Source organism: Triplophysa rosa, linkage group LG22 (genome assembly GCF_024868665.1).
Source record: "Triplophysa rosa linkage group LG22, Trosa_1v2, whole genome shotgun sequence".
NCBI classification, from domain to species: domain Eukaryota; kingdom Metazoa; phylum Chordata; class Actinopteri; order Cypriniformes; family Nemacheilidae; genus Triplophysa; species Triplophysa rosa.
This window is the reverse complement of record NC_079911.1, coordinates 17,014,545-17,036,981: the sequence shown is the minus strand read 5'-3', so window position 1 is coordinate 17,036,981 and position 22,437 is coordinate 17,014,545. Positions and strand designations below refer to the sequence as shown.

Genomic DNA, 22,437 nt, shown 5'->3' with positions numbered 1-22,437 from the left:
CAGATGAAAATAAACAGATGGACTACTCATCATTTTAAACAATCCAAAAATGTCTGGGTTGCAACACTGTGAAAAGCGCTATACAAATAAAACTACACCAAATAAATGTTCTGAAAAACATTCATGCACATTAGCATACTCATTAGCAGATGCAACGCACGATCCCTTTCCCACCTGCTCTCGCTGTCGTACAAACAGTAATCCTCCGCCTATCACATCAGCAATGTCAGATATGAAGACAAGTCTACGACTGGACCCCCGTGTACCCTCTGACAAAAGGGGTGTGGTATTCATGGTGTTTTCAGGAAAGCATCATTCCCTGTTTGATTAAAATACTTAAGCAAACTCGCGGGGTGACGCAGGCATCATTTGAAAGCTGTAATTATTTTCTCCTCGCCAGCCAAAGGCGGCTGTTCTTTTATTAGGTTTCTATTTAATTACCCTGTAGATCTAAATTCCACAAGGTTTCCTCATTCATTAAAGCAATTAGGATTACAGATAAGGAAGAAGTGTCATCTATAGACAGAACAGATGACATATTTTCAACTAGCTATTATTTTGCACTCTCCTACGTAGCGTCTCAGTAAAGCACAACGGTAAAACCTTATTGCTTGTTTAAACTCTGTGTCGTTTCTAAGATGTGAATAAAACTTTGCTTACTGGTTCTGTATGATAGATGAACAGAATTCATTTACACAAAATTTCCCCAAGATACTGTACATGTTAAAACAATCAAGAATTCAAAGACAATCCCAGAGCTGTATGCAAGCAAAAAGTTTTGTGATTAGGAAATTTAAAAAAAAGTCAAATTAACAAGAAACATTACAGTAATTATGCTTTTCTATTTCTAGTTTAGTAATTAAGCAAAGCAAACGTGTGACATTAACCATATTAACTCATTCAGAGGAAAGGTCATATTTTCTTGCTTCCACTGAAGCAGGCAAGATGCTCTTTAAAACATTTCAACATGGATCATCAGGTTTTGCATTTGTGGAATATTACAGTTGCAATCCATAATTTAGTTTGACTAAAAATAAAAATATATAAATAAAGCGCAAGTAAAGTAGAGTAAAAACTGCCGATTTGCAAAACCAAACTTATAATAATTTGTCATAGGGTTGTAAAATGATTAACTGCAATTAAAAAATTGCGATAAAAAATTGAAATAAAAAAATTGCGATCCAGATTAAAAGTTTGTGTTTACATAATATATGTCTGTGTACTGTGCATAATAATTTTGTATTTATAAAAACATACACATTAGAGATGCGCGGATGAGCTAAAATGAGTATGAGTCATGAATAGTATGTCCGAAACCTCAGTATGCAAAAAACTGTAGGCGAGAAATACCCGGATGGTCTACTACTTCCGCCGAGATTCGTGAGTGTGGATTGGATGGACACTTCTCTATCCCATGATGCCACGGGAGCTGAGCAACTAGGGCTGTCACGATTATTAAATAATCGTCTCATCGCGATTGTTTGGCCTCATCGCGATGGTTTCAGATCATCGCAATTATTGCACATCTCTATAGAAGACACTAGGGGGAGCTGTAGTGTATCTGCATATTGCATATTTTATTGTATATGTTGTAACTAAAGCATGGTAATACTTGTAAAATGTACCACCACAGCACAATCACTTTAAAAAAAACTAAAGCATATACCATAAAAATAACCTGCAGTACAATTTAATATTATTTCAGTGTGAAAACCAGTCTACCAAAATCTCATTAACATAGAAGTAAACTTTTATTGTAGTCTTGCAAGTGATAAAAAAACAGACTAGAAGCTTTTCTATGACTGATAGCATTTTAATGGTGGCTTAAATTCACTCCTGATCAATTTACTTAATTTACAAGTATTTGGCGGTTGTATTATTGACAGGTAAAAGCCTAAACCTTAAGTATGATGACCCAATTTTTTCCTATGTATGTCCAAGAAAAAGAACACAGTCTTTATATTCAGAACAATATGGTCGTTTCAAAGCTGAATAAAAAATGTATGAGAATTAAAAGTCAAAGCTCTAAAACAGACAATTAATCGTCATAATCGCAATGATTTATTAGACAATTAATCGTCAGACAAATTTCATAATCGTGACAGCCCTATGAGCAACGGTCAAATTTCAAAAGTAAATCAAATAAATATAGCGGAAAACTTTACGTCCGTTTTTAATGTAAGTGCCAATAAATTAATTTCTCGTGACTATATTATGTTTTTATCAACTCTCACGTGTAGGTTGTTGTTAATACGTCATATGTCAAAGAGCATACGGGTCACATGACCATAAAACATGGCGGACGCAGTATGTCCGAAATGTATTCATACAACTCCCACTCATACTATATAGAACGTACTGTTTTGACGGCCGATAGGTAGGTACTTATTCAAATTCAGTACGTACTGTCACAGTATGCGATTTCGGACGCAGCCTAATTCTTTGTTTTAAGCATGATGTTATCAGATTCAGTGACGTTAGAACTAATCTGCCAATCTCTGATAGTAAAATAATACGCTGATCGTAAGATGCTTTTAAATGAACATTTATTTATAAAACAAAAGTTTGTCTTTGGCCAGATTAGCCTACATTTTCTTAATAAAATAAACACAGGCTTTACTCCCTTCAGACTTTGAATATCGCCGTTTCTGTCACTGCAACACACAAACACACACGAATGACTGGATAACGGTAAATTTTCTTGCCCTCACAGTCGTTGCATATTACATACCCAGCACTTGATTCATCCTTGTTAACCACTTCGCTAAAACGCTCCCACACGGCACTTTTCTTTCTTTCCTTCCTTTTGTTTTGTTTTTAATTCTCCCTTTTTAATTTTCTCTCGGATCTGTTTCGCCTCCATTTCTGCTTTAAGAAATGGACGCCCCTCTACCGCCGCCATGCGCGTATTTCTTTTAAATGAGTGCAAATTAGCTTCTGCCTGATGAAAAATGCATTTAAAACACATTCGTATTTTAGAGAAATGTAGTTACCACAAACTTTTATTCTGGAAGCGATTAATCGTTTGACAATCCTAATATATCATTTAAGCTGTCAGTTACTATTTTACGTAAAATGTAATAAGAACGTAAGTGCAATTTTATGTTTCAAACAGAGATGGTGATAGAGAGGCAAAAGTTTCGGAACGCAGAGAATTCAAAGTAGATTTGCTAATTATCTGTAATGCTGTCAATATCATTTGGAAAATAAATAAAAAATGAAAAAAACACGTAAAGTAGAAGTATTCATTTTTTTAGTGGTCTCAGGACGTTTGATTCCAACTTTATAAATATATGTCTATGCGCACAACATCTGTACTGTGTGTGTAAACATACACAGAGGACCTGAACTCAAAGTCCTCATACGTGTAAGTTACGAACCCGTGTCAAGCTCCGACCGCGGATCGACTCCGCCAATGCCAGACATGAAGAGTCACGTTAATTTGAAATTGCCGATTCGTGAAGTGCGCGTGTGATATCAGAGAGCGTGACGCCTGCCGCCAGGGGTCCGCGGCTCGCTGGAGGCAGGAAGTAACTGGTTGCAGTGCGAGTGTGTCAGAGGTCTGACGGATTTGTTTGGACAGGAGAGCATGAGCGCTGCCACACAGAATTAGACTCAGGGCAAGAGAGTACAGCACACAGGAAGCCCACACAGAGAGGCAATCACAGATATAATACTGCATCGCTCTTTCTCTCCGTGTCTCTCTTTCTCCCTTTCTCTCTGGGGGGTCAGTCAGATGCTGCGGGGAGAGTCTGTCAGTACGACTCAGTCTTTGAAGCCTCTGTCGAGAGAGAGAACATACACACTGAAAGACGGACACAGAGACTTGGCGACGGGAAGCTGTTAATGCGGAACTCTGATGTATACAATGAGGAAATAAGGTTGGCTCAGCGAGGTAGACTATGCTTTCTCCAAAAAAAGGGATATTTTGTTGATAGACGACAGAGGATAAATAATAATCTGCCATGCTGGATCAGTGCATTTCAACAAGGCTTACAGGCATAGGCAAGTCTCAGGGTACCCTGTCACTACCTGTCACCAAAATTATCATGAGCCGCCAGCAGAAACCTCAGGTTTATAAAAAACTGCAGCGTTCTCCTCGGCGAGAGTATATTTGTGCGTTTCAGGCCATGTTAAAGCAAGTGACTTTGATTTTATTTCATCTTTAGCCTAACATTATATCATTACCAGAGGAATCATACTTTATCACTTTAGAATAATGATATTGCACACTTAAAAGAAAAAATACGTTCTTTTTTCTGCAGAACACAAAAAAGATATTTTGAACAACGTTGGTGACCAAACAACATCGGTTCCCATTGACTTCCATTGTATGCGCACAAAAATATCTTCTTTTCTTTTTCACAGTCACATACAGGAAGAATAAATGATGGCAGATTTTTTTATTTTGGAGCCTTTAAGTTATTTGACAATATTACAGCATTTGATCAGGTTTACAACACAAATGCATCCGGATAGTCGCCTCAAGAGTGCATTTAGACCCAATTTATGTGCAGGCAAGCACGTTGCCTTGTTATGTGCGATATTAAACGGGAAGATGATGAAGAGATGGGCCGAGTCTTCACGTAAATGTTGCCACAGGCAAAGGGCGATGAGAGCTTTCAGGAGGAAATGCTAAAGGACGTTTCACATGACTCTTATCCAATGCACTGAACTCTACGGAGCGAAGCATGAAACACAAGTGTACACGGGTCAGGCAACGCTTGAATACAAACAACTTCAACTTTGACTCCGTTTGCAACTGACCTTTTATATCAATGGTTACTGGACGATTTGCATGATGTACTGTATTATTAGCCAGACTGTGATATAGAAACATTGTACAATTTACATTACGACAACATTTTTGCCACCATCGTGTATTTTATTAGCGTCTGCTATTTTCTTTTCAAATTCGTGCAATGCTAACTGAAATGCTTTGAGGTCAAAGCGACACGATACTTGACTCATGAAGGATTCAAAGCATCTCTCATCACATGTTAAAAGGTCTTTAGTATCCAAAAAGCATCAAAAATAGAAATGCAAATGAGGCCGATGGACCTCGCAGTGCATGAACCGCATGTCACAGGGCATCGTTTCTCGTTTCTTTTGCTCATCAGCCAAAAATCTGACATCTACAAATGTTTAATTCTTAGCTTTGGGACAGATATGAGTCAAGCAGGATGACCTGACACCGGGCTAAGCAGCTCACAGAAAGGTAGGTAAATGCTGAGCTTCTCTGTTGTGTTGTTTTCTGATTAGTTTTGACTGAAACAGTGGAACCCACAGAGATGAAAGAGAAACCGTAGAGGTCTAAGGGCATGCTCGCTTCGGTCGGGGTGACGGGTTGCACGGTGGAAAGCACAGAGCAGAGATGACTAAGGTTCCCATAGGAATGATCAACGTTGGGTTGTGTAAAACGATGTATTTTCAACATCGACACGAATGACATGTTTTCTAATCAGTCTTGATTTTTATAGTTAATTTCAGGTTCAGTTGATCTGTTGTGTATCGTGTTCAAAAACATCTAGATTGAGTGCAACCGAATTGCACTGAATTCAGGGGTCTGAAGAGGAATTTTTGGATTATTTGGGGTAATGTTTTATATTCTGTGTGACAGCGCAACCTGGAAAAACAACATTTGTCGCACGGCTGTAAACGTGATACCTGAAAGTGATGAATTTTAAAAACTTTTCGGAGGGTTACCAGCTATAGAACTGCACACTTTCAACTAGGTGTGTGCAATTAATCACGATTAATCGTAATTAGGGCTGTCAAACGATTATTCGTGATTAACCGTATTCAGAATAAAAGTTTGTGCTTGCATCAGTATGTCTGTGTACTGTGCATTTAAATTTTGTTTTCATAAAAACACACACATACATGCATATATTTAAGAAAAATATAAAAATGTATAAACTTTTTATATATAATTTCAATTATTTGAAATAAAAATATATACATCTAAATATTTTCTAAATATATATGTAGTGTATGTGTATGTTTTTGTGTTTATAAATACAAAATGAATATGCACAGTAAACAGGCATACGTATATTATGTAAACACTTTTATTCTGGATGTGGATGTGGACAGCCATGATCCTAATCGTCAATTTTGGCTTCCAATGATAAAAAAACAATATAATTAAGGTGAAATGATTATTGTGGGGCATTTGTTATATTTGTTTTCAGTTCATTTCAAGTAGAAAAGTTATTTATTTTTGTTGTTTCAAAACTCATATAATCAAATAACCGTGAGTTCAATACTCGCCAAAATAATAGTGCTTATGATTTTTGGCTTAATCGAGTCAGCACACTAAAATGTTTCTTTCTTTCCTAAAAAGAAAAAACCGGAATACACTAGTTAATCTCACTAAATGTGACTCAAACCATCTCCAAGTCTAGTCTCTGGCTTTTGTTTATCACTGCCTCCTTCCACTTGCACAGCAAAACCACACCGATCTGCTTAAACATCACTTTCCTCTGAATACACAAATGCAACGCTCCGCTCTGCAGAACCGTAGAGGAAATATCTAAGATTCGACTCATGGTGTTAAGCCAGTTTACGCTCTTACTCGTTTTTGGTTAATTTAGAGACCGTCGCTGGTATTATGCAGCATTGCAGATCTGCTGACTAAACACAGACTTCCCGGCTATATTAACATGGAAATCTGAGACAAACCGTCGGAGCGTGGCGCGGTTAATTGGATCGGATGCTGGAGGAATGGGAGCCCTCCTCCCCGGGGTCTCAGCAGTGCTGAGATGCACTTTTGGCCCTGGCAGAGGCATTCCGAAGCAGCCACGTCAATTTGCATCACCCATCAGGTGTCACGCCAGGTTGCAGCCCGCGCTTGATGGACCCCCGCTGTGCTTTGAATCTGCTAAGTCTCGCTGACAATCGGAGGGCCTGTTCTCCAGCGCCTGTGGCCTCTGCTTTGTATAGTGGGGAGAGATGAGGTGTCTGAGGATAGAGGATTAACCTCTGCACTACCAAAGACTCGAGAGAAACGGAAAAACAGCAGGAAACATAAATCAACATTTTGCACGTATTTCACTTATTATAAATAATGTGCAATATAATGCACATGCTAAGGCAAAAATCTGGATTCAGAAAGAACTATAGTATGTGTAATTCAGGAAAATGCTGGTGAATGATAAAATAGAACGGGGAAGTTGTTATTCAGACGAATTGCTTTTTGGAAAAAACATGCAAATGTAATTGAAACTATCAAGTACCTGCAGAGCCAAATGCCTTTGAAGTCTCACAAATACCTCAATTCCTTTTTTTAATGGCATAATCCCACCGCAGAACATTCTGACCGCGAGCAACAAAGCTTCAAACCGCTGTAAAAAAGTAGACTATGAATCACCGAGAGAGAGCGAACCGTTAATGCCAGAATAAAGAATCTGCAGAAGACAATTGTGGTACATTTCAATGAGTCTCACAGTGAAAGATTTCACACTGTGACTGTGTTGATGAGTTTACAATCTGCCAACAAACCCAAATCAATCAGATCATGATAGAAAAGAAATAAAGTCAACATAAAATCACAACCCCTTTGACTGTAATGCAAGTTTCTGGCAAATAAGTTGAACAAAAAATGATTTAAAAAAAAAGCCTTTTCATAAAAGAATGGAGCACATTTCTGTACAATAATGTACTAACTGTGCACAATAAGATCCCAAAAACAAAAGATATAAAATTCTTTGTTCTGTTGAACACAAAAAAATATTTTTAAAGAATGTGGGACACTAAACAGTTCTGGGGTGCCATTGACAACCATAGTAGTTTTCTCCCCTACCATGAAAGTCAATGGTGCCCCAGAACTGTTTGCTTTCAAACATAATTCCAAATATCTTTCTTTGTGTTCAGCAGAACAACAAAATTTACACAGGTTTCGAACAACTTGAGGGTGAGTAAATGATGACAGAATTTTTATTTTTGGGTGAACTGTCCCTTTAACTAAGTATTAAGAATGTGAAAAAGTAAAGAGGGTCAGCTTTGATCTATAAATTCTGCCTTGTAAAGCATTCATCTTGACCATCTAAATCTTCTTTTATGTTACTCTGCATATGTATTGTTGATTTGAAAAGCAACCCGTACACTCATTTAGATAAAAGCTCTTTAGTTCTGGCAGGTATTCGGCCTCTCTGGCTTTGCATTCAGGAAACAAACAGGTTCTGTTCGTTTCTCGTGATTGCTGAATAGGATGATCAACGCAATCAGCCAAATAATCAGCAGACAGGTTCAGAACACACAACGTGTTTGCTCTCCATCGTGAGTTTTTTTTCTGCGTGCAGCTATCCTGTCAAGTGGCACAAAAAAGCATGTCACCATGGCGACTACCCGGCTTGCTTAAACTCCAGCCTAAAGCAAAATCTCTCAACACGGCTCGAATCCTTCTTGTATACTGTTGTCCTCATTCAATGAGATGTGTGGGCAGATGTTAACAATTACCAACAGTTAAAGCTTGAACTTTTTTAATAAGAACATTAACATGGCAAAAGAGTAGCATTTTTAAATGACTAGTTCACACAAAGGTGAACATTCTGTCATCATTTAGTCATTCCAAACCTGTATGACTTTCTTTCTTCTGCAGAACACAAAAGAATATATTTTGAAGAATGCTGGTAGCCAAACAACACTGGCCCCCATTGACCTCCATTGTATGGACACGAACTACTGAGACACTTCTCAAAATATCTTCTTTTGTGTTACACAGAAGAAAACGTTTTTGACGTGTTTTGAATAACACATGGGTGAATAAATACATTTTTATTTTTGGATTAACTATCCCTCTTTTCCTGATTTAGTCATCCTGAATTCTGCTTGACAAATACGACGATCAATACAGAAAGTGAGATGTTCTTCTCACAGTCAGTGATTATTCTGTAATTTGCTCATATTAATTAACAGAGCAAACACGCTAAGTATTTTAATGGAGCGAAACCGTGAAGGGTGGACAATGGAACATCATTTTTCTGATAGAACTGAAATGATCTAATGAGAAATGTTTTGGCTGAACGTGCTACGGCCGCGGTGCCCAACAAAAACAATCGATGCGTTTCAGCTGTTTGAAGTACAGAGCTGATAATGCAGTTGCATGACACCCTAGACGGATCGATACTTGTGTGCCAGCGCATTACTTTAATGAAACAATCCCTTTATTAAACCCTGGTGTGAAAAGACGATCATTTACATTTATTGATTAGTTACTGTGTGTTGCAATCGAGTCGTCATACAAAACTAGGTTAAAAAAAGCATCTTGTGGAGATGAAAACGTCCCGACTGAGAGAGCAGCATCATTTCCGTCTGGAATATTAAGCAGGTTTAATTTGAGCAGCATGTGTATTATCTCTCCGCAGTTTGTGTGTTTAATGAATCTGGCGACTCGAATGTACACAGAACAAATGAAATCCTAAAATAAAGTCTTCAAAATGGAGAAAATGGAGATGGAAACGAATTGGCTGAAAACGAACTCTGTGGCCCAGATTCAAACGTTACATCAGTACATCAGGTATTTTACCAGGAGACAATTAGATGAAACTTCAGCGTGGCTGCATCTGAGCTTTTCTTTGTGTCATCAGAGAAGCTCTGACAGTTAATTTATGAATCTCTGGTATTAAATTGAACGTGGGGAACTTCTGGGAATAAAGTGTTGAGGAGTTTTTCTCTATATTCTTTAAATATCCGAGTTTGCACAAACATCTGCTTCTGAAGTTCTCTCAAAATCTCAGGAAAATTCTCGGAAAGTATCCGTTAGGAAAATGGGCTGTACTTGTAAATCGTGGCATTTCATAGACAAAGATTAACATAGAATGAAAAGGTTTCACTGTTTGAGAGTTTTTCATCCTCTAAATCTAAAATAGTAAAAATATAGCTAGTAAATTCAAACTAAACCTGGCAGATTCAGGCTATTCTTCACATAAACACGTTTTCAGTATCTTATAAAGCTTTGCAAACAAAAACACATCATATACACATAAACACACAAAGACAGATGCAACCATCATTTGCTAGTGTATGCTTTAGCTTTCATCATTTAATTGAAACACAGTCTCAGTGGTTTTGTCCACACAATGGAGGTCAATGGGGGTCAGTGTTGTTTGGTTACTAACATTCTTAAAAATCATACAGGTTTGGATTGAAATAAGCAAGTAAATGATGTTTTTTTGGGGGGGGTAACCTACTCTACATAACCTGTCTCCTAAATATCCTCAAATATCAGGATTCATCCCTATGGTTGACAGAAGACTTCAGTACATTTATCCTGAACGTAACATTTACAAAGAACACTAAAAATTCAGTCTCCATAGTAACTTGGAATCCAACTGGCTTAAGTAATTTTGTTGTCACGGTTTTTGATGCCGCAATACTAAAAGTCATCGACAATTTCGAAACAATAATATTCCAGGAACCTGTTCAGACATCTAATGGGTTGAATTCCTTTCTGAAGGACTTTCGGCTGTGGGTTGATGTTATAATCACACAATTTTCTGACTTTATTATCTCCGACTTTAGTTCCCAAAGATCTCCTCTGAGCACGAGCTAAGCTTTCATCTTTGTCATTTATGGGAGGTACTTAGACGATTCAGAGCCCATCAGAGCAATCCATGCTTTTTTATTTTTAACGGGACCAAGGTCCTAACGCGGCTGATGAATGTTTATTTCTGAAGTTCAACTTGATTTCCTTGTGCTCTGAAAATGGGAAGTATTAGATTTGATGGACTACAACGCCGGGTTAGACATTCTCCAACATGCAGAACACAAAGGTCCAATCTATCCAAACTATTTATGAAAATGAAACTGAAATACAGGCACATTAACAGAACAATTCATCCAGAAATGAAACCTCAGACGACTTTCAATGCATGAAAAAGAGCCGCCATGACATTCTGCCTTTAACTGTGTTTAATACAAGAAAGTCCTACAAGTTTACAGAATGAGAACAGGCTAACAGAATATTCATTTTTAGGCAAAATATTCTTTTAACAAATGACTGCCCACATCAACATATAAACGGCTAATTGGTATTCAACAACTTTGCAAAGTCTAAGGAACGACAGTGTGAATACTGTATGTCACAAAGATTTCTACAGAGGATAGAAGAAAAACACTTTTTCATTCTAAGGATCAGAAACTGGACTGTAACGGTTGTTGGAAACCTTGACTAACATTATAAATAGACGTAAAATATATTTATTTTTGGATGAACTGTGCCTTTGTGTAGAATTAAACTCAACAAAGCTTAAGAATGAGCCATCCTTAGGGCTCTTCCCCTGATAGCACACATACATCTGGCAGACATCTATTTGATGTCTGCATTTACATCTGCAAGACGTCTCTGAGACGTCTGCGGTCAGATGTCATATAGACATCTAGAAGATGTCTGTAAGATGTTTATGGTTTAGAATGTATGTAAAACAGCTTTTTCTAAGATGTTTATCTGATGTTTTAAAACAGCAGACGTTTTCCAGATCCTTAGCAGACATCTTACAGACGTACATGTGCTGGATCTATTCTCTGACTGTTTATCAGATGTTTTGAAACAGCAGATGTTTTCCAGATCTCCAGATCCTTAGCAGACATATTACAGACCCACCTGTGCTGAGTTTATTTTCTGACATGTGATCTGGCAAATCTCAGGTGTGTTGCAGATGAGTGGACTGTCTGTTTGTGTAGACAACAGCCGGCCTCAGCATCAATAACAAGCACGTGTCCCTGCGGCCTGCCGTCAGCTCCAACTCCCCCCGCCTTCTCCTCCCTGGAGAGCGCTGGAAACACCCCAGTGTCCCCGCAACATCTGACAGCTTCATCAGAGCTGCTACACACCTGTCAGGTCCGCTGAGTTTGCAACCCTCGCCCACGTTGGCCATTATCATAGAGCACCGGCAGCCACATTCCCTAATCATCTAACACACACACACACACACATCCTAATTACCTCACACACACCGCCTCAGCTCGGAGAAATTACTTATTGACTCCGACCTGAAGGTTATATGACATGCTGTTGTTATGGGCGGCAGAGTCTGATACAGGGACGTGCTCTCACGCCCATGACAAGAAATTCAATACAACTTTAATTTTATTATCCCAGATTTGCATAATGATTGCTCGGCAGTGGAATATTGCTCTGGCCGCGCTTGTTTTTAACTACGTAATTACGTGTTTATGTTGTTTTTGGGTTTCTTTCTACGAATCAGCCGAAAGTTGATCTAGTTACGGGCTCGTTTGGAATTATGCAAATACCGCCAGCTTCATCGCGAAAGCGCGCGTAAACTTTTCTTTATGCAAAATGTGGCTCTGAAACTGGGATGAGATACGCAATTAGCATTTTCATAAGCGCCTATTGGGTTTGTCTCATGAATATGAAATGAGCAACATGCTTCACGTGTCATGGAATTACCGAACGCTGCTATATTTTAACTAACCAACCGTGTAATAATGGCCCTTAACTCAGCTGAGTGTGAAACACAATCTTGGTGAAACTCGGAGGTATTAAAACCGTCCGTAAACATGACCTTCGTTCCGGAGGCTCGAATGAGTTTTGAGAGCGTGCGTTTGATGAACAGGTAATGGGAATCTTCATCGGTGCTCTAAAGAGCAATGAGCAGAAGAAATACAGACTATTTGATCCCCGAGCTGTGCCTGCGATTATTCAGCTATTACAGTCTGAGCAATTGTCACCTGCCACGTACGTTACAAATTTGTGTTGAATGTCCCTGTGGCGTGACTATGAACGAGATGAAACTAAACGAAGCATTCGCTGAATGCAGAAGAGTGCTGCGCTGTATATGTATGGTATTTAATCTACAGACTCTGCAAAACAATAAATTCAAGGACTGTTCGGTATATGAAAACCTGCACTCGTGAACCTGCATTTGAAGTTTAGAAATGTCAGTATTTGATCTCATGACTGAGGTCTTCTCTTTGTCAGTGAGTGGATGTCAACGCACATCAGCATGCTGTGGTGTAGACCGGCGGGTAAACCTCTAGGCTGAACTGAGGTCTTTCAATGGACGAACTGTGAACTCTTTTGCAATCGGAAGCTGGGATGCTTACGGCAAGATATACCGAGGACTGTGCCTGTATGAGGCATCTTGAAAGGGGTTCAATAAAGTTAAGCTCTATCGACAGCGTCTTTGACGTTTTCGGTTACCACAGATGATACATCTGACACAACCCTTAGTCTGTAAAACAAACACAAGTCACTGGTACAGATAGGACAAGGCATACGTTTAAAACCAGAAATGTACAGCTTGTTTTATTTAGATTTAGATTTAGATTCAATTTATTGTCATTGCACATGTACAAGGCAACGAAATGTGACCTCTGCATTTAACCCATCCAGAGAGTAGTGAACACACGTACCCCCGGAGCAGTGGGCAGCTATCACTGCAGCGCCCGGGGAGCAAGTAGGGGTAAGGTGCCTTGCTCAAGGGCACCTCAGTTGTTACCCGCCGGCCCTGGGAATCGAACCGGCAACCTTCTGGTCATGAGTCCGACTCTCTAACCATTAGGCCACAACTGCCCCCTTATTTATTTCATTATTATGTGTTATTTGAGCTGTAGTTGTCCAGGTATGAAATATGGCTATTTCTGTAATAAAGAATAAACAAGAAAATGTAAACATCATTGGTCCAGAAGCAATTGCTGTTTCAGTAATTTGTTTATTTATTTATTAAGTCTTACACATTTTGATTTAGTTCTAATTGTTCTGTTGGTTGTATTTTGTTTTAACATTTGTGTAATGTAGAAACACTAAAACAGGAAGTGCTTCCGGACCAGTGCTGGTTATGTCTTCCAAAATTATCTTAATATACAGTATATATACTGTATATTTTCTTTATTTATTTCTTATTTTTTTTCAAAAATTCACAGCAATTTCAGGTGATTTTAATAAACGTTTACAAACTGTCAACACTCATGCTGTCGATAAACATAATCTTCAAATCTCAAACTTTGTATAAGAAATGCTGAAATTAAATCAACCTTGTTCATTTTTTTGTTGTTGAAAATTCACAGCTTAAACAGCAATTTTTTAACCCTCTACGTTGCTTCGACTAAAAGAGACTAGAAAACAATGTACAAGTGTAACGTCTGAATCTAAGAAGGCTTCTTTTTTATCATTACAGTCTCAGCGTTGGACTCGGCTGGCTGTTCCATAAGAAAGCCAGCATGATTTCAGAGACCACACAAATTTTTCTCAGTTTCGCTCCTTCCTTCAGTTCCACTGTCGGCACTTTTCTTAAACAACATCCAATTACGCCTCCACACAACACTTCATCCACGAAAATCCATCTGGCGAACCAACACGTGCGCTCGGGCTTCAGATACGATAATGAACGTTTGGACGAGCTTCTTCAGTTAGTCTGGTTACGCACCGTCTCGAAACTAAAAGAAACACTAAACGGCTAACTTTGTCAGGCATGCCATCTTCGTAAATAACGGGGCGGCAACTAGCACAGATTTAATTGTGAAATTTAGTTTAGTGGTATTTAAATAGGTTCTCGCTCCGTGATTACGCAAGGCACTTAAATGCCGACATGGATACGAGTCTATTCTCTCTACGTTTTGGACGCCGTTCAGAATGTCTTATCAGCCCGAACAACCCCGGAAATCCTTTGATATATGCAGGATTTTAAGGTCAGCTTGAACCGAGCAGGGGATTAGGCTGGATCCAACACATCCATTTTGGGTCAACAGTGCCAAAATCCTAATTAGCATCCTGTTGCTGCCAGCAGGACATTTGGACTGGGTCTGAATCCAGCGCTTTTACTGTGAATGTGGAAAAAACTCCAATCTGCCAATGTTTGTGTTGAGCTTTTTGTTTGGGTGCACCTGCCTCAGCATTGTGCGCTGCTTGGAAAGCATCAATTCCCGTTTTCAAAAACACGCGGAACGCTGGCTCCAGAAGCCCGCTCCCTCCGCTCCTTGTGTTGCGGAGGTGAAGGTGAACGTAGACGGAAGGGTGAGCGGCCTAAAGCGGTTACTATCAGCCTGCAGCAGAAGTCCAATGTGGACCCCCCACCTGCCAAGCAGTCAAGAGCTCTCACCTCCCAGACAGCTGAATCCTGGCAGCCGTAGCAAAGCTAGCATTACAACAGCAGCTGGGGCCATGAATGCTCGCAATTACAGCCATTAGGATGTTTAATTAACAGATTGCTGTCAGCCCAAGCTAAAGATTTGCCCTCTCCACCCCCGGTCCTCGCAGAGAGACCGCCGACTCCAGCCATGGAGCGGCAAGCGACTTAGTTGCTAAAACACAGAACGTGAGACAGGGGTTATATGGTGGAAAATGAACGTGCGTTTGAGATTCAAATATTATGAAAAGCATTTATCACATGATAAGAGTGAAAGACGCTCGATCTCACATGCATAAGACCTTTGCTTTGATTACACTCTATGATTTCAAATCCGGACACATTTAAAATGTTGAATGTTCCATTCCCAAGAAGTACTTACGGATTTAAAAGAAAAAAGTGTACCTGAATGCACGTCGTTTTGGATAAAAGTTTCTGCCAAACGCATAAATGTACATGTCAAGCCACATAGTGTGAAACAAACAGGTACAAACTTACAAATCAAACAAAAAATCTTTCCGATAAAGACGGTTTTTGATTCACCTGTCTGTGCTAAGCTTTTTATATGATTTATATAACTTTATATACTGTATATACTGTATATACTGTATTTCACCAATTCAACCCTCAACAGTGATCAAATGTCTAATTACAAAATAATGAAAGTGCTCTAACTGTATAAAAAGATGGCTTGGGTTACAGAACTGTACTACCAAAAAGTTTAATTCTCCGCTTATCTGAACAACTTCATTCATTTTTTTCAAGCCTGAACATATGCAGACAAGCTTCAGAATGTGTTCACTGATGAACCAGAACCAAATAAAGGTTCTGATTATTCAACAATTTTCCTCTTACAGCTTCATTTATCCCACACACGCGCCCCGGTGGACCAAAGCACTTGAAATGAAGACAATTATCATATTCTCATTTCCCTTCTTACAAGCAGATCTTCGCTCTCGACAGGCAGTGGTCTCTCTGTTGAAAGATCCAGACTGAGACGGCGTAACAGAAAAGCTGTGAGAAAGTAAGAGAGAGCACGTCTAGCAGTATGTTGCACTTATACGCAGCTTATGTGCTGAGCCATTTAATTGAATCTCCTATTAGCATGCATCCACAGTGCGGCTGATCTGCCCTTTCTTCTGCCACTGTGGGAGGGGGCGATTTTAACATGATTTCCCACAATGCTTTATTGGCAGACCTGCCACAAATCCTGTTTACCTCCAACCTCTTCTGATAGTGACCTGCGTCTCGGAGCGGCTGCGGCATCCTGCAGGCAGAGATGACAGGAACGTAGCCCGCATGTCTCGCCGCTTAATTACATCACAAGTTATGCGTGTCTGTATTTGTATTCTGTACACATTGCTTTCCAGACAGCTCTCAGTGGGAGCAAAGAAGCCCAGCTGACTGATTCTTAGTTGTGCAGATGAGACGAAAGGTGATCTTGTCATGAAGCATTTGTATTTTATGCAAAACCAATGCTGGGTGAGGAGTAGGGCTGCACAATATGTTGAAATGATCAAAATAACGCAAACGTGCATATCACAGTATGCAACAAATGGTTTTTAATAGATTTTTATTACAGTATGCAACAAAAGGTTTTTAATAGTTTAAAAATTCCGTTAGTTACGTTAAGTAAACGTTATAGTTACGTTAAAGTTTTTTAGGTTGATGCAGAAAGAAGAGAGACTTGCACTCGAGAAACAGTTACATACACTATATTTTTATTAAAAATTATTTATTTTAATCAAAAAGGGACAAACCCAACCACTGGGTTAATACATTTTTGTATGCTAGGCTGTTTTAACCCATGGTTTAACCAAACAGCTGAGAGTAATTTTCAGCTTTTTAATATATTTCAATATAGCATCTTAAGTATATTTCAAATTATTGTTATACATGCTTAAAAGATAACCATTAGGGCAGTCACGATATCATGTTTTCACTTCACGGTTATTATGGATGAAAGATTTCTCAGTAACGCTATTATTGCGGTATCTATTATATATATTTTTATGAACAAATACTGCAATCAGTCAAGGGTTAGAGAGAGAGTTTGTAACCATTTACGATATTCTCGCTTTTGTAGAATTAACACAATATCGACTGATTTTTAATATCACATTTCTTGACAATACATGTACAGTATATCGTGACACCCCTATATCAAATATAGCATTTTCCCTAAATATCGTGCAGCCCTAGCGAAGAAGCTGTCAATTTTTGTGTAGCATGACGAAAGAGCATGACACCAGCACCTACACACACACACACACACACACACACACACTGATAAAAATGAATAATCTAAAAACCATTGAAAAACGAAGTCAGGTTACAAATCGAGACCAAATGATATAAAATTTAAATATAATAACTCAAACAAAGGCCTGAGCATGCCATTCTGATGAAAGAAACCAGCAAGAGAACATCTTACACGCTATGCAAAGTGTTTGACAATTCACATCTGTTCCTTTGTCAAGCGCTGCCCGCAGTGGGCCTGAACAGATCTGTGTGGGTTCCGCTGCTACACTACACTTACAGTAAGTCCTGCAAACGTCAGATCCACACACACTCTTGTCTGAGACGTCGGTCATCACACAGCGAAAAGTGACGGCAAGGAAGTAAGTTCAGAAAAAATCTCCCAGCTGCAGCCGTGACGGCTGGTGCCATTTCTTTCCCACAATTCTCAGTGTTTATCAATGCCTGTGTAGCTTTGCCACATGACTGACAGTGATTGCTCCCACTCATTTCTGTTTTAATGAGGAGATGGAGAAACAGGGAGACCGCAGCACAACTGTCAGTCAGCGACCCGTCACTGTGATACGATCGCGCTCCCGCTGGTTGGCAGCTGACGGCGACAGGCCGTGTTAGTTCTCTCTGTGCCGTCCTGGGTGGAAGGTTGTCTTCGCCTGGGTCACGCTCCCTGCATCACCATAGCTCATTAATAAATCCCTCCTTCCCTGTCAAGCTGCGAGAGAGGTGATGCCCTAAAAACCGACACCGGATCGGACGTCAGAATCGGACCTTGCGTACCCTTCGACTGCTCAGAGGACTCTCTAATGAAGGGCTCTTCAATGAATTGTGCTATAATTGAGACACCCTCTATTACAGAGCGCCATTTCTTATTAAACATTCGAAATATTAAATTAACCCCGAATTAAAATGAATAAGGGTCTTGTTTGTCACTGGGTTGGACCAAACATAGAGCTTGAAAACATGAAGAACACAAAGTCCCGATGACACTTGGAGGAAAATCTCTGTCTGCTTTTTATATCTCTCTCACCTGCATCCCCAGAAGCATCTCTGGGCAGAGATGTTGTGCGAATAAAAACAGTCTTACTTCTGAAGTTTTGATCAGACGGTGGAAGCTAAAAACGGAAATATTCAAAGCTTGTAGAGCGTGGATTCTTCTAAAGCAACAAATTATGCATTAGATCCCCTAAAAAAGGAAAATAGAAAGAGCTATTTTATATCTCTATTGTCTCTCCTAAACAGCAATAAGAATGAATGGAGAACAAATAGTCAAGTCTCCTGCTGCTTAGACTGTTCGAAGAAAAAGATCCCAGTAATCTCACACATCTCCTTTTGTTTCAAAAAGAAAGAATTACAGAGTATTCTCTCCACAGAGACAGAATATCACAGGCTGTGCTCAAATGTACGAAGATACCAAATATACACAACAAACACGGATCCAATAGATTTTAATGTCAACTCAAACTTTGCTCATTAAAGTCTCCCAAAACCCAAAGATTTGTGCTATGCTGTCCACAATTTATAGTTATATTCTCACTGTCTACATTCACTGAAGCATGAATGTGTCAGTCCAGTTTAAGAAAACAGCTTGAGGAAAAATGATGTTCACACACAGTTTAGTAATAAACAAAAGGGTCAACTGCCTTTTACAACCAACCTGTTTCTTTCTTTCACCAATGTTTAGCACTCACTCAAACAGACAAACATTCAGAGCCAATATAAGGTTTGATGTCTACTTGCTAAATAAAGGGGCTATATGTAAGAACTTTTATGAATGAATCACTTTTGTATTCCCACTTTTGTATTTCCTATATTGTCTATGAAAGCCTATAAACTGATTATTCTGTAAAAGGATATGTGTTTATGCATGCTTTGGAGACCTCATTCCTCCTGATGTTGGTAAATCACATTCAGCCACTGTTTTGGCGTCCCTGGCTGCAGTTCACTTCATGGCCACCCGTGGCACTAAAAACAAGAGTTTGTTAATTCTACAAATTGCCTATAGTAATCGTGATCAATTGTATGTTCGCTGGCATCTTTGTTACTTCATTTTGTTACTATGGTTACCTGTGTTATTTAGGGCTTTCCTGAGAACAAATAAAAGGGTTCACACAGTTCAATTCAACAGTCAAATGTGTTAAAATAATAAATGTAGCTGTCAAGCCTAAACTTTTTAAATGTGCATCTATTTTTATTTCTCCTGAGGCATTAAAAGAAAACATCTGAGATAAAGTTAATATTTAAATTAAACAGAGCTGACACCTCCATTAAGTCTCCCGAGCTATGGAAGAGCAATAAAACATTCTTTTCTGGGTCTCTTTATAGACACGGAAACTAAAAAGTACAACTTCCAACGTATTTAAACTGTGGATGTTTTGAAAGCACCAAATAACACATTTGATGTTTCGCAAAGAAATGAAAAAACATCTTTCATTGCCCGAACATTACAAACCAAATTATAAACCTCTCGGATGAGTGCAACGCGGCAAACGTACCTGAGAAATTGTTTAGACACATTGCGCGTCGTGCGGCGACGGCACTGTTCATTACCAAACTCTTGTAAAACGTTCTCATCCTACCCATGTGCTCTCGAGCAGAAAATGAATCTATGTAGCAACTGCAGAGAATCACAAACACATTGGGGTAGTCCTTCCTCCCCCCTTCTCTCCCATTAGTAAACAAAGTCGAGCACACAAACACACGCTCGCGCGCTCTTGCGCAAACACACACACCTGGACGGGCTGTAGCGCGCGGCTCTCGATGTTGCATCTGTGCATAATTAAGCGCCAGACGTAATTAACTAGCGACACTTTATCCCTACACACAAAAACCGTTAATAACGGCTAATTCAGTACGTCGTTTGTGTCTAAGGAGCATGCGGTTTTAATAACGGTGAGTGGCTGCGAGAGTGGACAAACTCGGATGGTTAGAAAAGGGAGAAAAGCAATGCAAAACAGCGTGCGAGGCAGACTCAGCGGGGTGGGAGGAATCAGTTCCATTCCAGCCCTTTGTTTGTGCATTCATCTGCATTCTGGAGACAAACTCCTATTAAGTCCATCAGATGCAAATGAGCAGGGAGACAGACACACTGCCACAGCACTGCCGCAATACAATCAGAGCAGCCTTTGGCTCCTGCTCCGTGCATTTAACCTGCTTCAGTGCATTTTCATTAGCAGACGGGGCTTGGCTCGGCCTCCCCCCCGCTCCAAACAGCACCCTGCAGAATTAGAAAACTCTGAAATGAGCTGGAACATTACGCTCTACTGTTACTTCTGTTTGTCTTTGATCAGATGAAAGCAAGGTGCAGCCGGTCACATTATAATAGACTAAGCATGCGGTGCTGTATGCTGGGAGAATGTTTTATGACTACTTTTAATAAGTGAGATCAGACCCAAGCAGGTAAGCTGGTCAAGTGTGAAAGTATAATGAAATATTTAATGTTCTTTCCTGCCGGCCTTGCTCTGTTCTGTAAGGTTATTTGTGAAAATCCGGCGGAGGAAAATGAGCTTTTCCGGCATGCGAGTGCGTTAATGCGTGTGAATGCTGAACGGTGAGATTTATTTCACCTAAAATGACTCAACTTCAAATCGAGTGCCTGCTTATCAGCTGGACGAGAAAGACAAGATCACACCAATATTAAAAAGGACAAGTTGACTGCGAAGTCTGTCATCATTTACTTTCTTCAACATGTACGTATCCTACGAGGTCGTATCCAAGTCGAACGTGTATAATGATATATATGCAAATAAATGACACTGTAATCGCTAACTTTGAACTTAAACTACCAAAAGTTAGTCATGTGTCGAGAGAGAAAGACGGAGAAAACAAAGAGACAGATGTCAGATAAACACAACAAAGACAATGTGTGAACATCTTTTGGAAGTGTTAAAGTTGAAAATGTGTTATTTTGCACATCATAAAGTCGAATTAGTCTTCTTGGTTTACACAAGTCAGCCAGCAGAAATAAGTGATGCAGGGGAAGATGAAAAGGGATCATTAATCTACCTCCACCTCCAGCCTCTGAGATACAATCGAGTTCTCATTAGGCTCTGATTGAGCAAACCTTACTTAACAGCCTCACCGCCTCTTACAAAAGCGAACGGCAATGAAAGCTAGCTAAATTTCTGTAAGTATCAAGACTTTCATGTGCGAACATCAACTGTCTGCGATGAGAAATGGCAGGAATTGCAACGCTTCCCCCCGCAGCTGTTTGTAAATGATGCGGATGATAACAGTCTCGCAAAACATAATCACACAAAAACGACAGTCACAAGGCAGTCGGCACATGCAAAAGCTGTGACTTGGTTTGATCATGAATGGGTTGGAAGATATGTCAGGAAACGCAAATAACGCTGCTTTAGTATCTCGCGGATTAAAATAACACAAACCAGAGAGAATAACTGAGTCATATATGATGTTCGAAGTGGATGGAAAACAAATCGAGATGGAAAAGATTACACCGAAACAAAACTCTTCAGATGGTGCTTTAAGACCTGAATCGCCACCTGAGAATCCACTTCCCTCTCCTCACGTCTGGAAAACAACAGGTTAAAGCAGCTTCACCGCGTCGGCTGCGGACAGACGGAGCGAACAGCCACCCACACACCTCAACACACGCTGTGTGATGTTCTGGGATTCAGAAGTGCTGGGCGGGGTGATGCTTTCCACACGCGTTACTGCCTCTGTTTTGTCTTGAAGTCTGCTGACCTTCACATGTCAGATTCCGAACCCTTTCAAAAACCCAAATCTTTTTCTTTAACAATGGCGTTACTGAAGCCAGCTGGAAAAAAAGCCGTTTGACAAGAGAAGAGGCAGCGAGTTTCCTGTGGGTTGGCGGCGACAACAAAGAGCGTGTTTTCAAAAGGTGGCTCAAATTTAAAGCACCATGCCACGTAATCTATTGTCATCTCTCATGTACGGGTGCTAGAAAACAATTGATTTTCTTCTATTTTATTTGATACATGCTTCTGGAATCACAAATAAATCGCTGCTACGAATGAAACATTGTTTACAGATTGCGAGATGCTAAATAACATGGTATTGACTGTCAGCGACGTATCTAAAATCGATAAAAACGCTGCCACAACATGTATGA

General features: G+C 39.6%; 1 protein-coding gene across 3 annotated transcripts in view; it reads right to left on the bottom strand.

Moving 5' to 3' along the window:
* The window catches only part of kirrel3a (kirre like nephrin family adhesion molecule 3a), a 111,641-nt gene that overhangs the window by 62,861 nt on the left and 26,343 nt on the right, over positions 1-22,437 (bottom strand). Inside the window, exon 1 of one of the 3 annotated variants that reach the window (XM_057321812.1) lies at positions 19,838-19,922. The exons of 1 other annotated variant lie outside the window; for it this stretch is intronic. In XM_057321812.1, coding sequence (XP_057177795.1) covers positions 19,838-19,916 — 79 coding nt within the window. In that variant the 5' untranslated portion in view covers positions 19,917-19,922. Of the gene's footprint in view, positions 1-19,837; positions 19,923-22,437 lie in introns of those variants that run through there. One more of the 3 variants, XM_057321811.1, reaches the window with a different exon arrangement.